This window comes from Heliangelus exortis, chromosome 3, assembly GCF_036169615.1.
Source record: "Heliangelus exortis chromosome 3, bHelExo1.hap1, whole genome shotgun sequence".
Classification (NCBI taxonomy): domain Eukaryota; kingdom Metazoa; phylum Chordata; class Aves; order Apodiformes; family Trochilidae; genus Heliangelus; species Heliangelus exortis.
The window spans coordinates 57,739,606-57,765,457 of NC_092424.1; the positions used below are offsets into that span (position 1 = coordinate 57,739,606).

The 25,852-nt window shown below is 38.1% G+C and overlaps 1 protein-coding gene across 15 annotated transcripts; it reads left to right on the top strand.

The window, feature by feature from the left end:
• On the top strand, positions 1-25,852 carry BCLAF1 (BCL2 associated transcription factor 1). Of its 15 annotated transcripts, none has more exons than XR_011725256.1 (14): positions 33-196; positions 7,420-7,493; positions 9,510-9,633; positions 10,491-11,396; positions 12,869-13,540; positions 13,657-13,826; positions 16,479-16,584; positions 17,547-17,631; positions 18,315-18,490; positions 18,624-18,789; positions 19,623-19,803; positions 23,361-23,507; positions 25,127-25,336; positions 25,487-25,852. XR_011725256.1 is itself a non-coding variant. In XM_071740797.1 (14 exons), exons 4-14 carry the CDS (start codon positions 9,530-9,532, stop codon positions 25,490-25,492), a joined length of 2,763 nt encoding a protein of 920 aa, XP_071596898.1. In that variant the 5' UTR covers positions 566-688; positions 6,235-6,374; positions 7,420-7,493; positions 9,510-9,529; the 3' UTR covers positions 25,493-25,852. The 15 variants fall into 15 exon arrangements, 14 of the variants coding, with proteins under 14 accessions (XP_071596893.1, XP_071596905.1, XP_071596899.1 ...); XM_071740797.1 differs by lacking the exons at positions 33-196; positions 18,624-18,789 and adding exons at positions 566-688; positions 6,235-6,374; XM_071740803.1 differs by lacking the exons at positions 33-196; positions 18,624-18,789 and adding exons at positions 908-1,248; positions 6,235-6,374 and having other exon boundaries at positions 9,507-9,633.

Sequence of the window (25,852 nt, forward strand, 5' to 3'; positions counted from 1 at the left end):
GCATCCCGGCGGTGGGCACGCATCTGCTGCAAACGCTGCTGCAGTAAAGCGCGGCTGCTGCGCCATCGCCTTCCAGCTGCACCGGAGGAGCATCGGCCGCAAATGCCGCCGGACGGTGAGCCGCAGGCTGAGCTCCGCTTTACAGGCAAACCCTTCGGAGCAGCTCTCGTGGATGGATGCGCACCCTGCCCGACAGGTAACGGGGCAGCCTCCGGAGGTGGGGACGGGGGCAGGGGGGCTGATCCCTCGGATCGTTCTTTTGGGGAAGGAGAGGACAAAAGGCGACAGCTCGTGGTGGAGGCGGTGCGGGAGGAGACAAGAGCTGTCGCTGGCAGGGCATGGAGCCTCCGGCCGTGGAACAGGGTAGAAGGAGGTAAGGCAGGGCCGCTGCGCTCCGCCGGGACAGGGGCCGGCCTGCCGGTCTGTCACCTGCGCCGCGGGCCGCCATCTTCCTTACGGACAGCTACCCAAAACCAAGATGGCGCACGGGTTCTGAGGGGTGCGGGAGTTTCCCCGCCCAAGGCGGAAGTGATGCAGCCGCGGCGGCGGGCCCCCCCCCGCCAACCCCCCCGTCTCTATGGTGGTTTTCTTTTTCCCTTTGGGTCCCGCGTCTCTTCCTCCGGTGAGACGGGAAATGGCCGCCGAGCTGCCATAAGGGAGCGGGGCTGCCGGGAGTTCCGCCCGCCAGGTGAGGAAGGGGGCGGAGGTGATGGGACCGCGGCGAGGCTTTGCGGGACGGTTCTGCGTGCGTAGCCGCGGCCAGGAGTTGGTGGGGAGATGGCGGTGGGGAGGCTGAGGAGGAACGGCCTCCCTCTCCCCCCTTTCGATCCCATCCGATCCGCGCCCCTCGCGCGCGGCCGCACCTCCCGCCTCCCCTCCCCCCGCCGCCGCCGCGCGCTGCCCGCGCGCCGCGCGGTCCCGCCCTCCCCTGCCGCGTGACCTCGTCGCTCCGCAGCCATTATCCTCATCGCAGTTCCCCCTTCGCCCCTTCTCACACCCCCACACCCCCCAACACCGCCACAGCCCCAGGGCCACGGCCTCAGCCGCTCCCCCGGGGAGGGGCCGGGCCGGGCCGGGCGGCCGCCGCCATCGCCCTGACGGGGACCGCCGCTTCCTGTGGGAGTCGGGCCGAGCGGGCGTCGCGCCTTCCCGGGCCTCCGACGGCGCCCCGGGGAGTGAAGGTAGAGAGAGGGAGGTGACCGCGGAGCTGCCTTGAGCTGGTTGGTAGCTTCTGGAAGCCCGCCGGAGGTGGGTGTGGGTGGCGTGAAACGGGCGGCCTGCCCCGCTGGGCCTCCACCCCGGCCGTCCTGGGTTCGCAACCTGTCTGCCTTCTCTGTGGGAGTTAGGCCCCAGGGGTTCGCCTCGCAGCACTGGTTACAGGAGTGTGAAATCTCTCCGTTATCCTCGCGGGTGTGAGTCTTACTTAAGGAGAGAAACAGTGCTGGGGTGAAAGGATGCTTCCCGGTATTGTATCAGCCTTTACACTCGTTGGAGGAACTTCCCCTCGGGCATGACTGCGGTTCAGGCGCTTGTGCTGTAAATACTGCGCTCCTTCTTGCTCCTTGGCGTTATCTACCCTGTTTGCAAATACCCGCAAAAGCTGGAGGGGCGGGGATGGGTTTTATGCTGATAGGAGCTGTTATATTCCTTGCATTGATCACCCTGTAGCGTACAACCTATACAGGATCTTGTCCTTTATTTCTCTTTTGCTTTGTATGCCCCTTACTTTTCGCGTTTAGTTTTCGTGTGAAAATCGGATTCTTTTGTCTATCATGGTGACGCTTTACCAAGTTAGTAAAACCACTTTTTTTATCTCTGGGAAAAAATTTGTACATTTAAAGTAACAGGCAGTTAAATTTTACCACAGAAAGACCGAGGCCATACAAAAGAAAGGAATTGGTACTGCAAGTAGTCACTGTTGGAGTAGTGCTTGGTTTATTACAAATACAAAAAATCATCCCTTAGAGTAGTTGCTCTTAGCGTGGGAAGGATTGATTTAGGAGCGTGGGGTTCCCAGAAAATGCTGTCTAGCTGTTGTCTTTCTCCTTCTGCCTCCATCCTCTTTCTCTTCTCTGATAATCTCTCTCCTTTAGACAACAGCGGGGAAAATGCAGAGGGGCGAAAGCTCTGGCCTGCGAAGTGTGCTACAAGTATGCAGCTTCTTGTGTCAGGGAGGGTAGGAATTGCTTCTTCCCACTTCTCCGTTTTGATGTCGAGTGACAGGCTGTTCTGAATGGCAGGAAGAGGTTTAATGCGTTATATATATCAGAACTTGGGGCGTGACTGGCTCTCCCCTGAGCACTGTCTCTGTGGCTTAAGCAAGGCTTTAAGTGGGCCTGGCTGTAAGGAGCAATTTCTCCGTTGAAGGCTGTGACAGAGGGACTTTTTCTTGAGGGAACAGGGAAATGGGGGGCGAGCATGTGCCATGTGCAAGGGCCTGTTGGTACTCGGCATGCAAAAAACTTGGAATGGTTGTAGGAGGTTAGAAAGGGTCTGCAGGGAGCTGTTGTTTGGACCTGTGGTGCAGGTGTTTGGGTGGATTAGATTTGGACTGGTTATTAAGGAGAGATTGTGGTGTAAGGGCTTGAGGAATGCCAGAGAACATGAGGGGTTTGTTTATAAGTAGTGAAGATAGGTCAAGGAAACTACTGAAGAAACTAAGACTTTGTTTAGAGCTGTGTTCAGTTCAGCTGTGTGAGAGTTTCTCCCAAAGGTATTCTGAAAAAGTGCACTGCTGTCTTGTTTGTTGTGCTGGCATCAGCCTCCATGCCGCCTTGTGGTAAATAAGATCTGGGAGATGATGTAGATGAAAAGTCAGCTTTGTCTTTTCATCCAACGTAGTTTTTTTCTGGATGAGTTCACTGCTTCAACTCACTAAGCACCTATATGAATATCAGTCTTGGAACAAACAAGAGAGGGAAGGGAGCCTTTCCTGCAGCAGCTTGCGCAGATGATAGCAAAGAGCTTGTGGAAACCACACTGTAAGGGTGTACGAAAACAATGTTTAAAACGCAAACAAAAAGTAACAAGAGTGGATATACAAAATGTGTATCCCAAAACATGCTAATTCCTTTTTGTGTATTGACAGAATTCTTAGGAATACTTGCTTTGATTTTTGTGTTTTCATTTGGAGGAGAAACATGCTTTTGTTTGCCAATAGTGTTATATAAAAGAACAGCTCCCAATCATATGACGATTTTGCAGAGCTTATTTTACTGTTACTAGGATGCTGTGTTTTTTTTGTTGTTGGTTTGTTTTGTTTTTTTTTTTACTTAATAGAAAACAATGTAAAATATTTGCAAATTAAGAAGTGAATGAATTAGGAAAAAAAGGAGTTTGTATGTTTTACTGTTACAGTTACCCTTTCATGCTGTGATTCTTATGTGGGTCTGTTTATTCTTTGTAGCTGTGTAGATACCATGAAGATAATATTATATAGCAAGAATATAAAATGAGCAGAAAATATGCATCCCAGTTATTATCTATAGGTTCTGAGATAGCTTAGAACAAATTAGCGGGGGTATTTTAGGATTTGTAGGATTCTATTCATTGATGATCCAAGTGACAGTTTTGCAGTCACTAATGAAGTGTGTTCTATTATTTGTGAAATGCTGCTGTTAAGTTTGTGGACATTATAAAAATTAAAAAAAAAAAAAAAAAGATGGGAGGTAGGGTAAAGAATGGAAAAGAAAGCACGACAGATGTACAAGCACTGAATAGTTGCCTTACACTGCTGTCTAAATAAGACTGAATTTCTATAATAGTGTATGCATTATGAGAGAATACTACAGATTCTGTGGAATTTCTTGAAGACTGTCCTTATCATCTGTTGTTTCATCCTGGTTGTATAATCCTCATTTCATTTGAAGCTTGAATCTCAGAATGAAAATGCATTTTGTCAGCAGCTTGTGAATTATGTTAACAAGATTTTTGACTTAAATCTTCTTGACAGCTTTAAGTAACGCTTGAGAGAAACATAGACTACTAAATCGTAGAATAATTTTGGTTGGGAAAGGTCTTTAGTATCATCAATTCCAACTGTTAACGCAGCACTGCCAAGTCCAGCACTAAAACGTGTCCTCTAAGTGCTGTATCTGTTTTCAGTACCTCCTGGGGGTAAGTGAAGGATAGATAAAATAATGAAGCTAAGACGAAGCAATGTTTTGTTAATGTAAGGAGAACTGTCGTTAAATGTCTTCAGATGTAGCACTTCTAAAAATGATTTAACAGATAAGTTTCTTCTGCAGTCTGTGTGCTCTGAGGAAACTTTAACATCAGTGGTGTAGCAAAGATTCTTTAAAAATACAGTTTAAACAGAACTGGAAACAATTTTCTTTGTCCTCCATTTTTCTTTTAAGCATGATGTTGTGTTGCTTTAAGTAACGTAAGAGTAATTCTGTTGTGTATCTTTGCTTTTGCTTACTGGCCAGAGTCTGGCAGAGGCTCATTTAAAACACCTAAAGATCCTCCTGTCATGTTATTAAGAAACTTGACTCCTCTGGTCATGAATATAACTTGGTATCTGATGGGTAGTGGACTGTCCATTTTTAAAAAAATTTCTGGGTTTCTGTGTTAAGATTTGGTTGTTCGTGGGTGGAGTTTTTTCTTAGGGTTTTGTTTTGTTTTGTTTTTTGCTTGTTCTTTATGCTTACAAGTACTATTAAAAAGCTGAAACTTCCAAGTTTTTTGTTGTTGATGGCTTTGCCAAGGTAGTTTCAGGGAAGCTTTAAGATTGTACTGCTGCCAAAAGAAGCAGTTGTCAGGCTGCTATTGTGACTTCTCTGTGTTTGGTCCAAATGTTCTTGGGTCAATGCAATGAACTGTATCGGGAAAAGTATTTGTATTGAAATTAATTCAGGTGTTCCATACATTTTCTAATCTGATTCACCATGTGTTCAAAAATACTCATGTTGACATCAAGGAGGTGATAGTCAGGAATGTGAAGAAACAAAGGGTGGGAGAGATGGGACTTAGTTCAAACCAGCGATGCTGAATTACTATGGATCTGCAGCAGCTTCCTTTGTAATACCTGGATTTTCTATCACAGGAGTGAAATGGTTGAGAGCCAAACAGCTCTTTTACCGTATTTAGGGCAGAAAGCTGGGGAAAAAATAAGCTAGCAAAAGGCATGTGTGGGTTACAGTCCTGGTGTTTCAGGCATAGACCCTGTTCCTAGCAGTCATGGTCCACTCCTGAAAATGCATGGTGTTAGTGATGAGATCTTGTGCCACATTTTTAATACACACCTTTAGCAGACTCTGGGTCTTTCCGAGACTAGCCCAGAGATAAAGCTTCATGCACTGAACAGGGAGGGGCAACTAGTTTTTAGTTTTAGTGATATTGTGAAGCTAAATACAGTATTAGCACCTCTTTCGTTCCTCGGCTGATAATGACCATGAAAGTCTATGGGAAGAGACTGTGGTTGCTGTTACTTGATACTGTGAAACAGTGTTTTGTAGTTGTGATGTTTTCGGTGCAATGTGTACTTTATCTATTAGTGTGTGAAGCATGTAGGAGCTTACTGTTATAAAGTGGCTGTTTTTCTAGTACTATTCTTGAAACTAGCTTTAATGAATTTAATGAACTGAATTTTAGATTCTTGCATGTAACGGGAGGAGGTGTGTGTCAGGCTTTTACCTGTTACAGTTAAATGGAATCAAAAGCTGCAAACAGCTGAGGATTTTTTTTTAATTCAATGTTTACTATTTTCTGTTCAAAATTCTTTTCTTTAAAAGTGTTATACACATAATAATTTAAAAATAAAAAAAAAAAAAAAAGAGAGAGAGAGAAGGCTGGCAAATATTTTTAGATTCCAGGAAGATGGTACATATCCAATGACTGTTAAAAAATAATAAGTAAATAAATAAAAAGGATGGCTACTTCTCACCTTTGCCAGTTGGTAGAAAAGACTCCTAAAACTGTGCAGAACTGTCTGCTGGAGTTTGAGCTAAAGTAAGTTAAGATCCTGTCTTCTGCCTAGAGGTTTTTAAAGGTAAAGTAACTGTTTTGTTCTGTGTCCCCTGGATCTAAAGACTTGTCTAAATTGGGATTTTGAATTTCAGCTAACACCAACAGATTGTTTTTAAAACTCTGTAGTGATGATTTAAATACTGATTTAAAATCTCAGACTAAACTTAAACCATTTAGCTGGAGTTTGTATTACTTTTAGTGTACAAGACTTCTGAATGTCTTAATTAATCTTTGCTAGCTAATACCATCTCACCTTTTGTCTAGACAAGGTCTGAAATGGTCTGATATACCTACTGTGCTCCTTCAGAGATTCATACTTGCTGGTGATGGGAAGTAATAACTTAATCTTAAGAAAGCATATATTTTATAGAAATTGGAAATATCTTGGTCACTTCTAGTGAATGGTAAGTGGACTTTTGAAAGCTGTGTTGATGAACACAAATGTTTAATTTCTGCTTTTAAATGAAGAAAACATTGAAAACATGTATAAACAAGTGTGAAATTGTCATGTAGGAGCAATGGATGTTTTACAGCTTTGGCTTTAATGAAGAAATTTTTAAAATGCAGAATTTCTGAGCTATTAATCCCTTCTTCATTGAACTGGGACAAAATTCTGAGCTGCTTAAGTGGAACTCTGAAGTTTGCTTAATATTGAGTCCATAGTTTTAAGGCTTTGGTAATTAAAAGCTGAGGCCAATGAAAAGCTTTTACTTTTGAGTTTGATTTCATTATTAAAATGACATTTTTTTTCTGTATATTGTAAAAGAGATTATTTTTGAAGAATGAGATATTGGTTATTTAGGAAAACTCAAACACTATATGCATTTTAAACAAAAAGGTATAAGGAGTCATGCGCATATAAATGTTGCAGAGACACCAAAAGATCAATGTTTCAGTATCTTAAATCCTCGTCCCAAATTTTTTTTTTTTGTCCAAAAGAGATGGCACCAGCTTATTGCAAAGCTGTATGTCAAGAGTTCAGACTGGTCTAGCAGTTTGTCAATATGCTTTTTACCCCCTCCTCCTGGCAGCATGTTCTCTTCTCTGTAATGCAGTCTTGACACTTGGTTGGTTCTTCATGAATCCAATTCAATAACCTAACCGTATGAAGGTGATTTCTGGGTATCACTGAAGGACCCAAAGGGTGTCAGGGCTGTTGTGAAGGTGAGTATAGTACATTACACAGCCCTGTTAAGCAAGGCTGATAGAGGAGTGATCTTGTATGGAAGGGGAATAAGATTTGTTTCTCAGTAGTGGCTAGCACTTGAGCTGCTCCAGTCTTAACATTCAGCTTCACATTCAGCTTCACTGAGTCCAGGACTAATCTTGCTATACCTTATGTGTTGTCTCTTCATGATAAACAGATTTAATGTTTGAATCCATTTAAGCAAAAGGTATTACCTGACATTTACTAAAAGTTAATGTCTCTGACATTCTCTTTTTCTATAGGGATCAGTATTGCTGAAAGTACAAAAAGAGAGTTTTGAAATAATTACTTCATTGTCACCACCTAACGGTTTGAGGTAAGATTAACTTCCATTCTTAAAGTGTTCTAATTGAACTCTGTCATTTAAAATTAAAATTGATTTTGTTTTCCTAATATTTATGCTGAAATATATAGAACTTTCTGATATTAGCATCTCTTGTAAAAGGTCAGCCATCATACAGTATATACGTAGTTATGCTTGGAAAGCAAATGTATAAATATTATTGTTAAATACAGGGGAAATAAAACATTTCCTTTTAAGTTGAGGTTGGGTTATAAGCTTAATGTCATCTGAAGTTTGTTTTGAAAATTACTTGTAATAGAAACCAAAACTTTTTACTGTGATTTTTGAAAATTGGTACACCTCATGTCTTACATTTTAAAACCTCTAAATTTACGTTGCCTGCGAGTAGATGAGCATAGAAATTGTAAAGTATATTCTCTGAGTTTAATTGAACGCAATGAATTAGAAACTATCTCCGAGTATAGGTCAGGTAAAGTTGCTATTGGAAAGAACCAGTAAAAGACAGTATTGAACATACTATTCTTCTCCAAAGTAAATTATATTCTTAGTTAAATGGAAAGCTGGCTTAGATTAAAATTAATTTTTTGTTGAGTTAGTTATAGATCAGGTTGCATCTCTTTGGGAACCATGCTGCTATGGTAGGAATGTCATGTGGGGCAGGAGGGACTAGTTGATAGGGGAAGTGTTGGTCTGCATTTTTATTTGGGGTTTGCTTGCATATGTCTAAAATCTCTGAAATTTTATTAACTTTAAATTAAGCTCTGATGCTGTTTATTTGCCTTTACATAAGTGAAATATCACCCAGGTAACAAGACAAATTATATAAAGTACCTTGTGACAGAAATTTCTTGTTGTGCTGAGCTTGTATTTTCAATACAAGTAATTTTAGGCTTTCATACTTGTTTTCAATATAAAAGCTAAATGTTTGTTTTTTCTAATTTTTATTTAATTATTATTAAATAATGGTGATTATAGAGATTGAGGAGGCAGAGGCCTAAAAATGTGTAGTTACTTGTCCACAGTTTATGTGCAGGTTGCTTAATGTGACTTTTTTAAGCTGGGCAATTTCAAAAGAAAATTGTAATGGCTCAAAGTTGTTATTAATTAAATTGGGGATTTTTAGCCACTTATTTGAAAAGAAGAGGAAAAGGCGTGTGGGATTTTATGCTTAGTACTAATGAATTCTAAGTATTTATTATGACTATATGTAAGAAGAAATGATAGTTCATTATGAGTGTATTTTCTTTTAGGATTTATTGCATTATAATCAATTGTAGTTTTCATGGCTTAATTTGATCTGAAAAATACTGAATTTTATTGCAATCTATATTATTTAACAAGTAGTCAAAAGTTTTTAAGTAGTCCATGCATTTTTTCATGTAGTTTCAAAGGCAAATAAAAAGTACAAGATAGGCATACTGACTGGTGGAAAATTAGGTCAGAGTGATTAGCTTTAGTATATGACGTTAAGATAAAACCCCTGGCTCAAACCAAGAATTGATGGACAGAATTCTTCATTGCTTTTCTTTGCTTATGTAAAAGGTACTTCGTAAGGGACTATAAAGTTCTTCCAGAGAAAGATTGGTGTTGTGGAAGTGCAAGGACACTATAAACCACATAAATAGCAAGAATTGTGTTTAAAATTTATTAAAATGTGCAGTTGTCCAGGCTTGCATTATTTCTTGCATTATGTTTGTCCATTGCTTCCTCTCTCCTACAGGATCATTTTGCAATTAAATCTGGAACACCTTTTACTGTTATGCTTTCTTTCCAGATGAAGTCTGCACTGTAGCTATGTTAAATTCTTCAAAAATGTGGCTGAGGTGTTAATTTACTAACAAATGTACTCATATCCTCTTCAGAATTGTTTTTTTGTTGTTGCTGTTGTTTAAGAAATGCTGTACCTCTTTCTAATAATCTCATTTTAGCATATAAAAATTTTTGTACATTTATATGGTTTACATGGATTCAGTCACAGTCACTTTTTTTTTCCTTCCCCCTCCTCTCATTGCTTTTCCTTTTGAGAAGGAGTAGATCTACTGGGAAAAATGGGTCGCTCTAATTCTAGATCACATTCATCAAGATCAAAGTCCAGATCTCAGTCCAGCTCTAGGTCAAGATCCAGATCACATTCTAGAAAAAAAAGATACAGGTAAGTTGATGCCTTACTGCATCGAAGTTAGTTCAGTATATTAGGTTTCGTCTAGAAATTATTTTTTACTTGCATGATGCCTTAGCAGAAGTGAGCCTGGGATCTTAGTCCTTTTAGGCAGTAGGTAAATACTGCTGAATGTAATTTCTGTTTCTTATTTGTTTAATACTTGGCTGTTTTCTCTTCTATTGCAAGATAATTTCAGAATGCTAATGCTTCTTTGTGATGTGTGGCTTGCTTGATTCTCTTCTCTGCCTTCACATTTTCTTTGTCCAGTCTCTTTCCCTGTGATCTGTCCCGTTTCTCATGCAGCTTTTCAAATCTGGAATAATTTAAGGCTTCAGCAGATAAGCTTTGCTGTATCTTGTCTTCTCACTTGCCTCCAGACTTTTCCTCATCTTTCTTGGGTGACATTACCATCTTCCAGAAATGAAGTGACTGAATTGAATGTTTACTGCTTCCTCAGCTGCTCTCCACAGGCTGGTGTATTAAACTGGTGGTCATGTAACGTCATATTCCAGGCTGTGAACCATGGTGGCTGAGGAACTGAATGCCATGCTCCAGTGGGGTGGTAGTCTCTAATAAAATGGCAGGGCATGCCACTGGGGCTGGTAGTGTCTTAATCATGTGATGCTGAAGTCTCAAGTTTCATGCCCCTTAGGAGTATAGACATGTTTATTATAATCCTTTTGAGACAGAAATAATAAATACAGATGATAGAAGTTACTTTAAGACTGTTAACCCTCTTCCTTTACCATTTCGACTGCTTGAGAAATCTAGCATTTAGTGTCAAAGCATTTTATTTTTTTTCCCATTCTGTATTAGTCAAATATTAATGTTTGCTTTTTTAATTCTAGTTCTAGGTCTCGGTCGAGGACATACTCACGATCTCGCAGCAGGGATCGTGTTTATTCTAGAGATTATCGCAGAGATTACAGAAATAATAGAGGAATGAGACGTCCCTATGGTTACAGAGGAAGAGGTAGAGGGTATTATCAAGGAGGAGGTGGTAGATACCATCGTGGAGGTTACAGGCCTGTCTGGAACAGAAGACACTCCCGAAGCCCTAGGCGTGGCCGTTCACGTTCCAGAAGTCCAAAAAGAAGGTCTGTGTCTTCCCAGAGATCCCGGAGCAGATCTCGTCGATCTTACAGATCTTCCAGGTCCCCGAGGTCCTCTTCATCTCGTTCTTCATCCCCATACAGCAAATCACCTGTCTCTTCCAAAAGACGTGCGTCTCTGGAAAAGCAGGCAAAGAAAACTGAAGGGGCTCCTTTGCAAGACAGCCCTTTGAAAAATAAATCGCAAGATGAACAGAAGGATACATTTGAACATGACCCATCAGAGTCTCTTGACGATTTTAACAAATCATCAGCAGCTTCTGGCGACATTTGGCCTGGACTTTCAGCATACGATAACAGTCCAAGGTCACCCCATAGTCCTTCTATTGCCACCCCACCTAGTCAGAGTTCATCTTGCTCCGATGCCCCTTTGCTTAGTACAGCCCATTCAGCAAAGGACACACCTCAACATTCCCATTCCATTCAGCATAGTCCTGAGAGGTCTGGCTCTGGTTCTCTTGGAAATGGTTCTAGCCGTTACAGTCCTTCTCAGAACAGCCCATTGCATCACATCCCTTCGAGGAGAAGCCCTGCAAAGACAATCCCATCACAGAGTGCTCCGCGTGAGGAGGCTCGAGTGCGGTCATTCTATCCCGAGGGTGGTGAACAGGAAACTGCAAAAGGTGGCAAGTTTATGAAAAGGTAAGAATTACATCGGAAGTCTAATGTTGCTTCTTGAAATGCCATTTGTTAGAGTTCTGAAATGACCATCATCATGCCTTGAAAAATCAATACAGAATACTGTGAAAATAAATTTAACTAATCTTAGTCTGGTTGGAATTGAGCTTGAAGCATATGCCTTTTCCTCCTAAGACTTTTAAATTCTTGGCTAGTGGAGATTGGAATGTGTATTCTTGAGGCAAAATTGGTTTGTTCTTTTCCTTTAGGGTGTATTTTCTGATAGTCCATGTGCTGTTAAGAAAAATCTTAATTTGGAATCATGCAACAGACTTTCTTGTTTGATAGAGATTACTATTCAAGTATTTATAAATTTTAATCTTTAATGTAGTTTGAAATGCAGATCTTCTGGAAGTCTCAAAGTTCAGTGATTTCTTTGTTAACGTAGCATCCATTTCTAATAGTGTAGTGCAATATACTAACTTTGGTGTCTTGACTTGCATTATGCATGAAGGAGGGAAGGTCTTTGTCTTCCTGGAATGTAATCTTTTATTGATGCGAAGGACAACATTTAAAGTTTATTGCATATTTCCCAGCTGACTTAAAATTCTTACATTTGTTCTTAAGATGTTTGATTTTTTTAAAAATTTTTTTATTTTACAATTTGTAAAAATTACTAGTATCTTACGGACAGTAGGCTGTTCCTTTCTAATGTGACTTGTACTTTAGTGGATTTCTTACAAAATAAATTATAGAGAACCACACCATGGCTATGCACTATTTAGGTTTGATTGTAGGCTTTTAAATTAATTTGTCCAGTTGGTGATCTGTTTTGTAAAAATACGCTACTTAGGAGGAGATTAAAAATACAACTTCCTCTGGGTTAGATATATTGGAGTTGGTGAATGTAAGGACCTATGTGAAAGCAGTATATAGATAAGGCAGTAGCTGAAATAATTGGTAAGTGTTTCTGTGTTTAGCAGGGCTGCCTTCTGAAAGTTCCCTGCTTGTACTCAATGCAGCGAATGCATTAAATCTGTGTGAGACTTTGGAATTCTCTTGGAAACGTATAGGAACTTGGAAATTATTCACATTTTAAAATCATACTGCAGCTTTTTCACTAAAAGAAATACAGTGATAAATTGTTGTCTGAATTAATCAAAATTAATTTGAATTTGGAGGAAAAAATTACTACTCTCAGACAATGTGAAATAGTACCAATTAAGACCAAAGAAATCACTTATCTTTTTTTTGTAAACGCAAGCAGAGAATTTCTAGGTGCTCTACAGAAAGGCATTATATTCTTCAGATGCTTCCAGTAGTATGTGAATGACAGTGGGTACAGTGTTAATGGTGTGCAGCTTGTTGCATGCTGAAGTTGAATTATTCAGAGGAATGTGTTTTCTTCTTGGTGTGGAATTGACAAAAAAGGGGAATGCAAGTAAACTGGAATGAATGCAATCCAGAGTTACCAGTCTCTTCTTTGCTATCCACAGGTACACAGATGAAGAGTCTAGAGTATACCTGCTTGATAGGGGTAATACCAGGGAGAAGGAGGCCCAGAAGGAGAGAGGATCAGAAAAAGGGAGGACAGAGGGAGAAAGGGAATGGGTTGAACAGGAAACTTTAGATTTTTTTGTTGATAAAGAGACTGGGAAAGAAAAGTTTAATGACTCTGAAGGGGAGGACACAGAGGAGACAGAGGATTACAGACAGTTCAGAAAGTCTGTCCTGGCAGATCAGGGTAAAAATTTTCCTACTGCATCTCACCGGAATGCTGAGGAGGAAGGAACCAAATACAAATCTAAAATATCAATCAAGGGCAATAGAGAGAGCGATGGATTTAGAGATGAGAAAAATTATAAGCTTAAAGAGACTGGCTATGTAGTGGAAAGGCCTAGTGCAACAAAAGATAAGCACAAGGAAGAAGACAAGAGTTCTGAGAGACTAATGATGAAGAAAGAAACTCAGTCACCTGAGCAGGTAAAGTCTGAAAAGCTCAAAGAACTCTTTGATTACAGTCCCCCTCTACACAAGAATCTGGATGCGAGAGAAAAATCCACCTTCAGAGAGGAGAGCCCACTTAGGATCAAAATGATAGCCAGTGACTCCCATCGTCCTGAAGTTAAACTCAAAATGGCACCAGTACCTCTTGATGATTCCAATAGGTAAAGTATTCCACTTTACAGTGTGGTTCTCCACCTGCCTGCAGTGTCATTCATCATTATTTAAACTAGTGGTTTCTTTTTGTGTGTCTTTTTTTTTTATTGTTGATGCATTTTAGACCTGCTTCCTTGACTAAAGACAGGCTGCTTGCTAGCACACTTGTCCATTCCGTCAAGAAGGAGCAAGAATTCCGATCCATCTTTGACCACATTAAGTTGCCGCAGGCCAGCAAAAGCACGTCAGAGTCATTTATTCAGCACATTGTGTCCTTGGTTCACCATGTCAAAGGTATGTGTTAAGTTTATTGTACCGAATACATATTTGACAACTTCATTTAAGCCTGTTATCTCAAGTACAGGAAGATTTCAGCCCTCTTTTAATGCAGCTTTTGTCAGACTTTCTTCTTTTTGAGGTGCACAAAACTAATAGCCACAAAAGCTAATATTAAAAAAAACCAAAAACCAGCCTGTACTAACAAAGCAATGCAGAGCATAATAGCAGCTAGACTGTTTCTGGATAAATTTTTAGCCTAAGTTTGAATTTTGCAGTGTAGTTTAAACTGGCTGTATGGATCAGCCTTTTTGTGCTTAGTTTTATTAGATTGGCTCTAACATAGGATTTTATATAAAGGGGTGCAATGTGTATTCACAGGTGTCTTTTCCACTATAAATACAATAGCATTCCTTTTGGAGCACCAAGAGCTCATTTGCACATTCAGAGGGCTATTTTGGTCTAAAAAGATTTAAGAAAAAAATTGTGCTCTACACGGTAATGAAATATACCATGATATTGCATTTTATGCCTCTGACATTACTGTAGTGCTGAAGCAAGGAATTTCACTTACCAGTGGCTAAATAAACCTCCATTAATTGATTTATATGATGATTATTTTCTGGTTTAACAGTGTGGCTGTTGCTTCTATACTACAAAACCCAAAAAAACTTACCCAGCCAAGCAGCAACAAAAAAATTCCCAAACCTGCCAAAAACCTCACTCAAACCATCAAAGTAGATTTATTTCATTCAGGTCAGATATCCTGTCAGAGTTTTCAGATGGAAAATAGGTAATTCCTTGAAGTCCAGTGAGGATATCTGGAGAGTTCTTTCAAGGTTTTGGGTTTTTTTTTCCATAGCATTTACTTTTCACTGGGCTGTTGTCTTGTTTACATGTATAATGTACTGAGATAATACAAAGAATTTGCTAGTGAAAATAATTTTGCTATATGATCATACAAACGGAGAATGTGGAAATGCTTAATTAGGTGACCAGTTTCAGCCTAGGTATCTGTAAGCATTGTTTTTTAAGATGCTCCTGATATTGCAAAGATTTGCATGCTAAAAGTGTGTGCTAATGTTCACTTAAAAGTCTAATATTCTTGGCAAAATTCAGATTGCTAAGGCCAAATGATTTCTTGCATTTTGCATTATGTACAAAGAAGAAATAGTCAACAATAATGGATAATGATAATGTATTAGAGTTTAAAAAAAACCCACTTGTTTAGAGTATAATTATCTTTGTTGTTGAAGTATCTATTTTACTGGTATATAAAGAGGTTGAAGGCTAAATCCATTGAGAGCTTCTGTAAGTTTTGCTTATGTGGTAAACATGTAGGCAAAATAATATTTCTGAAACTCTCACATGTTGATCACAGAATAGACTGTTACCCTGTAAACTTTTGTATGTTAAACAAATACCTGGTAAATGTAACAGCTTAAGTGCCTGTCTGGTCAAGCTAATAGAATATGTACAGTTATGGTTGTTTATGAAAGCTGAATCTCTCTTTTAAGTTTCAAATTTACTGTAGTCTGTGATCAGATTTTTGTAACTCTTGACAAATAGAAGTTATGTACGTTATTGGTGTGATGCGACCAGTCTGAACAGCTCTTTATTAATGTAGAGCTGAAAATGCCCAGTGATGTTTTCTTTTTCATTGTAACTAGGTCCTGGAATGTGTTTTGAAATGGCAAAATCCATGTTACAAAAGTAAAATAGCTGTTGAAAGATACAGATGCCAAACAGGCAAAGTTGAACCTTCTGTCTTCCTGGCAAAAATGGCATAAAAACAGAGTTGCTAGCTCAAATTCCTGTGTTTGATGGAATTATGATTGAGGCACTACCCTTGTAGTGGCCGTTTCAAGTTTTATTGGTTGGTTATGAGACAAATACTGGATGCCGGGCGGTAAGTTGATACAGATGTATGTTGACCTGTTAAGCAGATAGCTTGCTTCATATGTAACATTTCATAGCTCATGACTTTTATGTATTTCTATATTACATTTAAACACATTCGTTGAACTGGTTTGAAAACTGAGTTTTGCTGTTGCTAATTTAGCTGTCTCTGAAGGGAAAAGAGAATTTTTCAGAGTTGTCAGGTTTGCCAAGATGCCAGATGCTTAAATCAATTTACTTATGTATAGGTGTGTTAATTGTCTTGGATCTTTATCATCACAACTTCAAATCAAGAAATTGTATTCTTTTAAGGAACTACTTGTTAGGTCATGCCTCTAGTTACTGAAGCATACATTGCTGAAGTGCTTTCACTGTATTAGTTCTTAAGTTAAACGTGAGTTATATAGCAAAATGTATTTATTGCAAGTATTAATGATTCAGGGTAATTTTGTTTTCTTTTATACCGGCCAAGTATAAAATAACTTAGGAAATTGCTCCCTTCTCTTTTGTCATTGAAAATGAGCAAGTCCAATCAGTAAATGATGTAACACAGTCATGGCATAGTTTTAAGTAGACTTGCAGTGATGCTCTACAGTATTACTTTGTTTGGTTTACAGAATGTGTAAAAGTAGAGAAAACACTGATTTGCTTGCCCTGATAGATTTATGTAAAATACCTTGGTTTTGCCTGCTACTTGCCTTTCTGTCGGGAGTAAAATACTGTCAGTTGAATTAAACTAATGAAACAGTGTTTTTCTATTGTAACCAACAGAGCAATACTTCAAGTCAGCTGGAATGACCCTAAATGAGAGGTTCACTGCATATCAAAAAGCTACTGAAGAACACTGCACCCGACAAAAGAGCCCAGAAATACATAGGTATATGTTAATTGCATATGTAAATGGTTTGTGTTTCAGATAATGTCTGCTAATACATCTTCTGAGAACCCAAGATCCTTTTTTTTTTCCTAATCTTTTCGGAGTAACTTATCAATGTCTCTGTAAATACAAAATACAAAAGCAAACCCCGCCAAAACCCCCTTCTGTAAAAGAGAACTCATCTGAGCCAAGTCTGGCTTCGTCTGTGGTGTTGTATCAGATGTCTTCTCTACCTCTGTATCTCATTTGGGATATATTTACTTTTCTCACATGCAGTGCTCAAATATTGAGGGGCATATGTCTTGAAGATGAAAAGAAGCCCTGTACATGCATCCCTATTCTTCAGTGTGAAATGTTCCATCTCATACTACTTTAGTTTTTGTGTGTGTTAATTTACAGCAGTTTTTTGAAAAATCTGAGAGCCTGAAAGGTAAGAAGGTAGGCATGCAGATGTAGTTTCTGATGATGTGCTGTATTTTTGATGCAGTGTACTATATATTTGTGTTGCATGTGAGGATATATTATCTCCATATTCAGTATCCAACTTAGTAAGCTTTCTTAATTGTTACATATTTTTGACTTTACAGCAGACTATCACAGTGTTGATGATAACTTTGGGGGGTGGGTTTTCAACTGGCTACATATATTGAATTTCTGAAAGAAGTCATCAAACATATTTTTGTATCTTTGAAACCATACTTAAAATGTGAAAAATCAAACTGCTTATTTTCTGTATTTGTGTTTGTAGCACACATCACACAGAACAGAACCAAGATTTTTTTTTTTTCTTTTCTTTTTTTCTTTTTTTAGTCTGCTTCTGTATTCTGATGGTGGGGCTTACCATGCAAAAAGTTTTGTTCTACTGCAAAAATGCTTTGTTTCTTAGTTTTCTGTTGAAACATGTGAGGCTGTTAGCAGTCACATGCAAATATGGCAAGACACTGCTTTTATTTTACATTTAGGAGGATTGACATCTCTCCAAGTACCCTGAGGAAGCATACCCGTTTAGCAGGTGAAGAGAGAGTCTTTAAAGAAGAAAGTCAAAAAGTAGGTTCTAAGTAGACGTCCTATCTCTATTTCTAAATTTATTATGTTTCCCTTCAAGTCTGATCTCCAACATTGTGTATAAAAATAAAACTAATAATCTGAATTTATTCTATCTGGAGTACTTGCATTGAGAACTATTTCTTTTATTCTTTGAGTAAAAAAGTTACTAATGATTTTGCTATATTGATAACATGGCATGTTAGGTCAGATCTTCCTTCCACCCTTTGTTTCTTCTTGGACACTTCTTGACCAATTTTGTGTTGCTATCCATAAGGGCAAAGAACAGAAGGGGGAAAGTAAAAGTACTGAGGTGGTGAGTGAGTAGTGTGGTTGAATTGCAAAGTTTCTTGTGCTCTGTTAAAAAAAATTCCCTAGCAGAAATGAATACTGACAACATCCTCCTGAACAATGTATTGTGCTGTGCCTGCATCAAAACCTAGATACTCATTGGCTTGATGGGAATGGTTTTTTTGAAACTGAAACTCTTAGCTGTGTTTCTTGCTGGATCTACCCATTGTATGCAAAGGGCCTCCACTTAGTTTGTGTGCTGAAGAGTTTGTTGAAAAATAAGTAAATTGTCTCTCACTTTATTGAGAATTGATACGAAAATTGTGTTTTCATTCAGAGCATCTTCTGGATGTTTGATTTCAGAATTTTGTTCCAAAGTATGTATGTGTTTGCAGGGGGATAAAAAATTAAGGTGCGATTCTGCTGATCTGCGGCATGACATTGACCGACGTAGAAAAGAGCGAAGTAAAGAGCGAGGAGACTCAAAGGGTTCCAGGGAATCCAGTGGGTCAAGAAAGCAGGAAAAAACTCCAAAAGATTACAAGGATTACAAATCCTACAAAGATGACAGGTAAATATTTGAAGTCATTATGTAGGTTTTTAGCTTCTAATTAGCCTTTTGTAATTGTAAGCTTAATTGCTTTCAATTTTCAATGTATAATGGAACATTTAAATTTAAACAATTAAAATTATTTGTTTTACAGCAAATATGTATTATCTGTCTTTTACACGGCTTATGGTGGATGAGGACAAAAACTTTGGAATAGCAAGCTAACACTGAAAAAAAAAATGACAAATTAATCTGTCCTATTATCCAGGCTACATCAGGAGGTTGGACTTCAATGCAGTACATTTCTATAAACAGTTTGTGTAAGAACTTTGGTTCGTTATGCTTGATTCCGCACTTTTTCAACTCATAACACCCAGAGTATGAGAATCTTACTGATACTTATGTTTTAACATGGGTGAGAAGGGGAATTTTTACTATTGTCTCTAAAGCCAGTGGGGCTGTTTGTAAGATATAAATGTTAGCATATCTCAGTGGATACTGTGTATCAGTGGTAAGAGTTATGTCAGGTATGACCTTCATTTGAAAAGAATATTAAAATCTCATAAATCAAATTAGTAGCACTATGGGGTCACTGAAAGTCTTGCTGTCTTGCTATAGGAAAAAAAATCCCTACCTTGTACTGGATATACAATTAATTTTTACTAAAGCTTCCTATTTCCCATTTACTTTCTGACTTTGGTATCCACATTATCTTGTACTGGCTACAGCCATCTATGTAGGGGAGCCCACGCCATGTCTTCTGAACAGTATGCAAACTGAACTATATTAAGTCACTGTAAAACTTAGCCTTAAGGGTTTGCTTCCCTTCAGTTTCTGTTTTTCTGCCTCAGAAGGCAGACCTTAAAAGTAACAGAATCTCTTCATGGCATCAAAACCTAGAACAACTTGCAGTTTGCAGACTGCTGCTTTCCAACTCACTAGCGATGGTACATTTAGTGCATTTAAATGTATAAGAGGAGGCTGGAAAGTGGAACTGTACTTCACCTTAACATCTAAAATACATAACATGTGACTTTGTAACAGAAGGGGGATAGCTTTTCATAAAATATAAAGAGACCCCTTTTAGTATAGCATGCTACAGACTATCTAGTACTTTTAAAATAGCACACAGTGTATCTTTTTTATTTTTCAGTAAACAAAAAAGAGATCAAGACCGTGCTAGGTCCTCCCCATCTTCCTCTCCATCTTCTTCTTCATCCAGTTCTCGAGAAGAAAAAGATTGCAAGAAAGAAAGAGATGAAGAGTTCAAAACCCACCATGAACAGAAGGAGTACTCTGGTTTTGCAGGTGTCAACAGGCCAAGAGGCACCTTTGTAAGTTGCTCTCTTATTCTTCCCCCAAATAATGAACATTTTGCCAACTGCAAAACAAGTCAAATGTAGAAGTGTTGCAGCGATTAATATTAGGCTACACTTCTTTCATAGACATAATTCTTGAATTCTTTTATGTGATGTATCAAACCTGAAAATGTTGACTTTTTCCCAGCACTGCCCAGTGTCAGTTAATTGTTGTGTAAACAGGCATTATTAGCATGCCAGTAGAAAACGTAGTGCAAGGGTGAGGAAAACAATTTCTTGCCTATTCCTTGTTCTTTTGTAATAACGTTATTTCCTAAGAGGGTCTGAAAATTCACCCTTCTGTAAAGATTAAACCTGTGATCTTTTACCCCCTTGCCTCCTACAGGTTCTGTTATTCCATGTTATTTTCAGTTTGGTTTTGCCCTCTCTTGTATGTGATGCCTGTAGCTTGTTCAATGGCATATAATAAAAAATACACATCAACCTTGAAAGAGTTGTACTGAGGAGAGGAGATGGTATACTTGTTATTTTTCAGTGTGCCTTTGGCTTGGACTAGCCACAAGGAACATGAAAGCTCAATTTCTTACCTGTGGCATGTTTTTCAGCATTGTGATTTGGAAAGTGACACATTGACCACTATAGTCCTCAGAAAAATTTTAAACTTAAAAATGGCATGTTAAACTAATTACTGACATATAATTGGGAAAGGTAGAAGCATTAGGAAAGACTAGGAATCAGTAAAGGAGGCCTTGAAAAAAATAAGGAACACTTAAAAAAAAAAACCAAAAGCAAACAAAAAAACCCAACCAACAACAAAACACAAACCACAACAGAAAACCCATAACCAAACCAGAAAAAAAAATTGCAAGTTCCATGTTTGAATGTGTAAAAAATGACAAATAGACTTACATATAATAATTAGGAGGAGTGACTTCATACTTCCACAAAATTCTTTCATATAGCCTGTAATTAAGACTAAATAATGTTAAAAGGCATTGCTTGGTATAATTCATATTGAATTGTTTTTAATAGTGTAAAAGCAGTTTTGAATACATGCGAGGGCATCTGAAATGAATGTGGGGTGTGCAGCACTTGAGTTAAGATTTGAATTTTTCATCTAAAAAACTGAACCTATGTAGACTGCTTAAAATTCAAAATTTCTAACGCTATAAAGACATTATTTCCTCCTTGTTATTTAAAAAATATAATTATGCTAAGGAACAGCTATGTGGCATAAATATGTAAACCCTTGGGTGGTGAAGGCATCAAATATGACAATACCAGCACAATTTGTAGCTTCGTAAGCCAGTGGCACCAAGTTAAACAAAAGCAGAACTTAAAACCCCTCTCTCCTCTCGGAGAATCAGTTGAAGAAAACTTGTTACTGATGGAAGCCTCACTACTTTGTAAAAGCAGGTTCCAAGTGAAAGATCTTGTTAAAGAGATGCTACTTCAGATAAAATATAAGTAGAAGTGAATTGGAAATTTAATAGTCTTCTACTAATTTAATGACTGGTGACTGCTGGATCTGGCTATTCAGTCCTAACTGGTTAATGTTTCCTAATGGCATACATGGTCACACAGAGGCTTATCAAGCAAACTGAACTGTGTCTGAACAGAATTGAAATAGGCCAGTCTGTTGACTCAGATCTTTTCTTTAGGGATACAGCTTGGATAGGTAGTATTGAAACATACAGTGGCTAGTATAGGAATGTTTTTGTAACTCAGGGTAAGAGTAGCTGCATTCCAGTAAATACTACTTTGCTTTTAGAGTGAAAACAGTGTTTTGTGAATCCCCCCCGAAGCAGAAAGCCTTGATACACTGGGAGAGCATAGCTTGCTGGGCCACTTTAATATAAGCTGAGCTGTCAGTTTTGTGTTAAATTATCAGTCACTTTTTTACTAACTTTTGCCCATAGTCTGTAACGTTAATTCTAGGCTTCTTGTACGTAGACATCATAAATAGTTGTGAAATGGTAACACAGAAGGATAGTTAGGATCTTTAAATGATGTTGTCATTGGTGTCCAACTCTTAAAGAATTCTGTGTATAACAGTTCTGATCATAAGGAGTTTTCTCTTTCTGTAGAAAACATACATTGTCCTTTTTGTGATACTCTTTGAAGTAAATAAGCCCATAAAGATAACACCACAGTGGATTTCATCTCCCTTATTTCTTTGCCTGAAAGATGACTGAGGGAGGAAGGAGAGGTGGGGTGGGTATTGATGCAGCGTTGAGGAAACCTCTAGGTACGTTTCTTAAACAGAATCTGATCATAGGATCTAATATCAGGAAATGCTGATTTTTTTTGGTTTTTTTTTCTTTTTAAATCCTGTCACAATTTTGTCTCTGTGACAGTACTTATTGTGCCATAATTTTGTAAAGGTTTCAAAGCCATTGGGAATAAAGCATACTGTATATTATCTCTCATGCAGTTTTCTTAAGGTGATAGTCTCTTAACTTTCTTAAGTGATTCTCAAAAAAATTCTTTTTTTCTTGTTTGCCTACAGTATATTGAAGTAGGCCTTGTGAGCCTTTAACAGATTGTTTTTCAGTCTGTGATTTCAAAGTAATTTTAAAACTGTCCAGTATAAATTCTGCATTAGAACTGTTAGAGCCTTGGAACCAAGTATGCATAATACTCCTCTTTCAAGTTAGTTAATTATATCTAATCCTTAGTCTATGTTTGTGGAACATACTATTTTAATAAGAGAAATTAATTTCCAGTCATATTCCTGAACAGTTCTCTGGTGACCCAGATCCATTTTTAACTAGGATTTTAATGGAAATAGTGTTCTGTACTATCTGCAGTTATTAGCAGTCTGTCTTCCTAACATAACCTTTCCTCTCCCTTTGAATGGAGGATGTAAACACTTGTTTAATGTTCTCTACAAGCTAAAAATTTACATGCTGTGAGGGAACTGTGTTCCAATATTTTTAAATCATGTTAATTAATTTTGAAAAATATCGAATATGCCTATTTTCACTGCAAGCATTGCTATTCTGTACAGTACATGTTGTTTTTTCCAAGAACTTACTCATTTGCAATTTAATTTGGCCTGAGGAGCATTTCTGAATCTTATCTGAAAACGTTTGAGTAACACAGAGTGGATATACCTATTTGAAAACTGCATTGTTTGTATGTATTCTACAATCAATTCTGTCCTAACCAGTATGACTGACTCCATAAAATGACCTTTCTTTACCCCTGACAGTGTTCTCCCTCTTTCAGTCTAGTTTTTCTGGTTTTGTTTTTTTTCTGTGAACAGCTTCAGAAGCTTCTTCTGACCTATTGTTGCAAAACACTTGTTTACACAATCAAAGGAAATTTTTTTTTGGTGGTCGTGGGTTAATTTATGCCACGAACTCAAATGTGTTTCAATTAAATTTAATGAAATTATTATTTCAGAATGAATGCTTGAATATATTACTTTAAGTAATATGTGAATTTTGAAATGGTTTTACGTTCACAGATACTGTAATTAAGCACAGAAAAGAGCATTTTTGGTAATAGACTTGAACTCTGCTTTATGGTTTTGTGTAAATGGATTAAATGACATTTTGGTTAATCAGTTTCGAATTAGGGGCAGAGGAAGAGCCAGAGGAGTCTTTGCTGGAACAAATACTGGTCCCAGCAACTCAAATACTACTTTTCAGAAGAGACCGAAGGAAGAGGAATGGGATCCTGAATATACCCCAAAAAGCAAGAAATACTTCTTGGTGGGTGTGGAGAACTCAATATCTTATGCATGCTTTTGTTTTTTTGAATTCTCTACAAGTGTAGAAGTAGCATGCATGTAGAGATAGGGACTGCGGTTATGTATCAACAGGAATATCAGGGGGCCTGGTTCTGCTTCTCTTGCATCTCCCTGCAGCAGGCTGGCAGTAACTGAGGCCTGACACTGAGTTGATTTCCAAAACTTCCATCAGTGAGGGGGGGTGAAGGCAGACTCAGACTACAGCTGTGGAAAACAAATTTTTAACAGAAAGGCTTATGCTGTGTTTTCCTGGATGTATGGCATTCAAGCTTTGTTAGATTTGTCTGGAAATATACAAAAGTGGAAGATAAGGAAAAGCTGGCGGTATTTGTGGATGTATGTAGGTGGACTGTTGGTAGCAGGGCCTGTTCTTAGTTGGGTAGGATGATTGTCACTTCAGTTTTGATGCCTTTTCCCATCTGGATAATGAAAGGAGGACTGATGATTTAACCACCCAGTCACTAGGGTAGTATACTGAATAAGTAGCGTTTGTTCCAGTAGGTTTCTTTAATGCAAACTTCCAAGGATATTGAAAGGTATTCTTGAAAAATGGATTTCACAGTTGAAAAATGCTAAGTGGTAAAGATCAGACTTTCTCCTGTAGCTTTATAGTTTGTCACAAATACGTTTAGGAGGTAATCTAAGAAATAATGCAATCAAAATTTGGATGTTTGTACAAGGAGTTCTCCTCTTGGCTCCCCACATGTATGTAAAATTTTCTGACCTATAAACACAGAAAGATGTGATACCACATTAAGTAAGAAATTCTGTGATAGCTGGAGGAAATAGCTAACTGTAGTGTAGCTATTAATCTTATCTCTAAAAACATTTTTTAATTTAAATAAAAAGCCACCCTTTAACTATTCTGACATAATTGTTTAAAAAATGCTTTTATGGATGTGGTATGTGTTTAATAGTTCAGATTTCTTTCCAAATCACAAGTGAAAAAAAAAACATGTTGAAGCAAGTGTACCTCACTCTTCTAAATCTATTTTATATTAAATAATTGTCTGTAGTATTCATGCAGTGCATGGAATGTTTGTCAGAAGACTTCCTAATTGTGTAAGGCTCTATTTGGTAGCAAGGTAGCAAAATATAAGCTTATTAAGCAGAGAAACTCAACTCTTGTTTGTTAATAACAGATTTAAAAACTTGAAACTTCACTTGCCCTATGTTGTGCAGATGAAGCAGGGTTTTTAGATAACTCTGTTTCAACTACCTTTCCCCAGTAGGGATAAACAACTCTGTATTAAACTTTAAAAAAATGTTTTCTCTCAAAACTAGTAATTCTTTTTTTCTGACTGAAGATAAATGACAGATAACTTATTTTTTACTCACAAACATTTGAGTAGACCCACAGCTAATAAGGACTTTTAAAACAATTGTATTGCTGTGGTTTTAGTTACAGCATTGTTAATTAAGAATATCCTTAATAATGTATTCTATAGATTATGATCCGAACTGTTAAAAAGTTATCTTAATTGTGTTTTCTGTGCATAGTATAAATTTGATTTTGTGTACCAGCATTTAAGGGGCAGGTTTAAGATGTGTTCTAACCTTATTTTTTGTCTGGTATTGCAGCATGATGACAGAGATGATGGTGTGGATTATTGGGCCAAAAGAGGAAGAGGCCGTGGTACTTTCCAGCGTGGCAGGGGGCGTTTTAACTTCAAAAAGTCAGGTAGCAGTCCCAAGTGGACACATGACAAATATCAAGGGGATGGGATTGTGGAAGATGAAGAAGAAACGATTGAGAATAATGAAGAAAAGGACAGACGCAAAGAGGAGAAGGTAAATGGGTTTGTGAATTGCAAGATTAGACAGTGTATCTTGCAGTATCTCAAGTAATTATATGTCTGCCTTGGGGGGAAGTCACTCTAAAAGGTTCTGGAGTTTGGTTATTAGCAGTTTACAACAAAACTGTTTTCTTTCTTTCTACAGGAATAACCCTGGAAGACAGTTATAGCTGAAAGCTCTTGCACCACCCACACAACATTTTTAATATGTTTTTTTGTTGTCAATTGAATGTAAGCATTTTACTTAAATTTTACTGTTGGAAAGTAGTTTAGAAGGATTGTTTTTGTTTTAAGCCTTTAGAAAAAAATCTTGATATAGTAAACTATGTTAATGATCGTACAGGTAGAAAGTAAAATATTTGTAACAACTTTTAAGAAATTTTACTGTTTGTTATATGCAGTGTAATTCTGCTTTGTCCAAATATATGGTCAAGTACAACTCTGAAAGTTTTGATTCTCCCCAATGTCTTGTGTTTTATTCTGAAGTAAACTTCAGCTCTGCACACCTGAA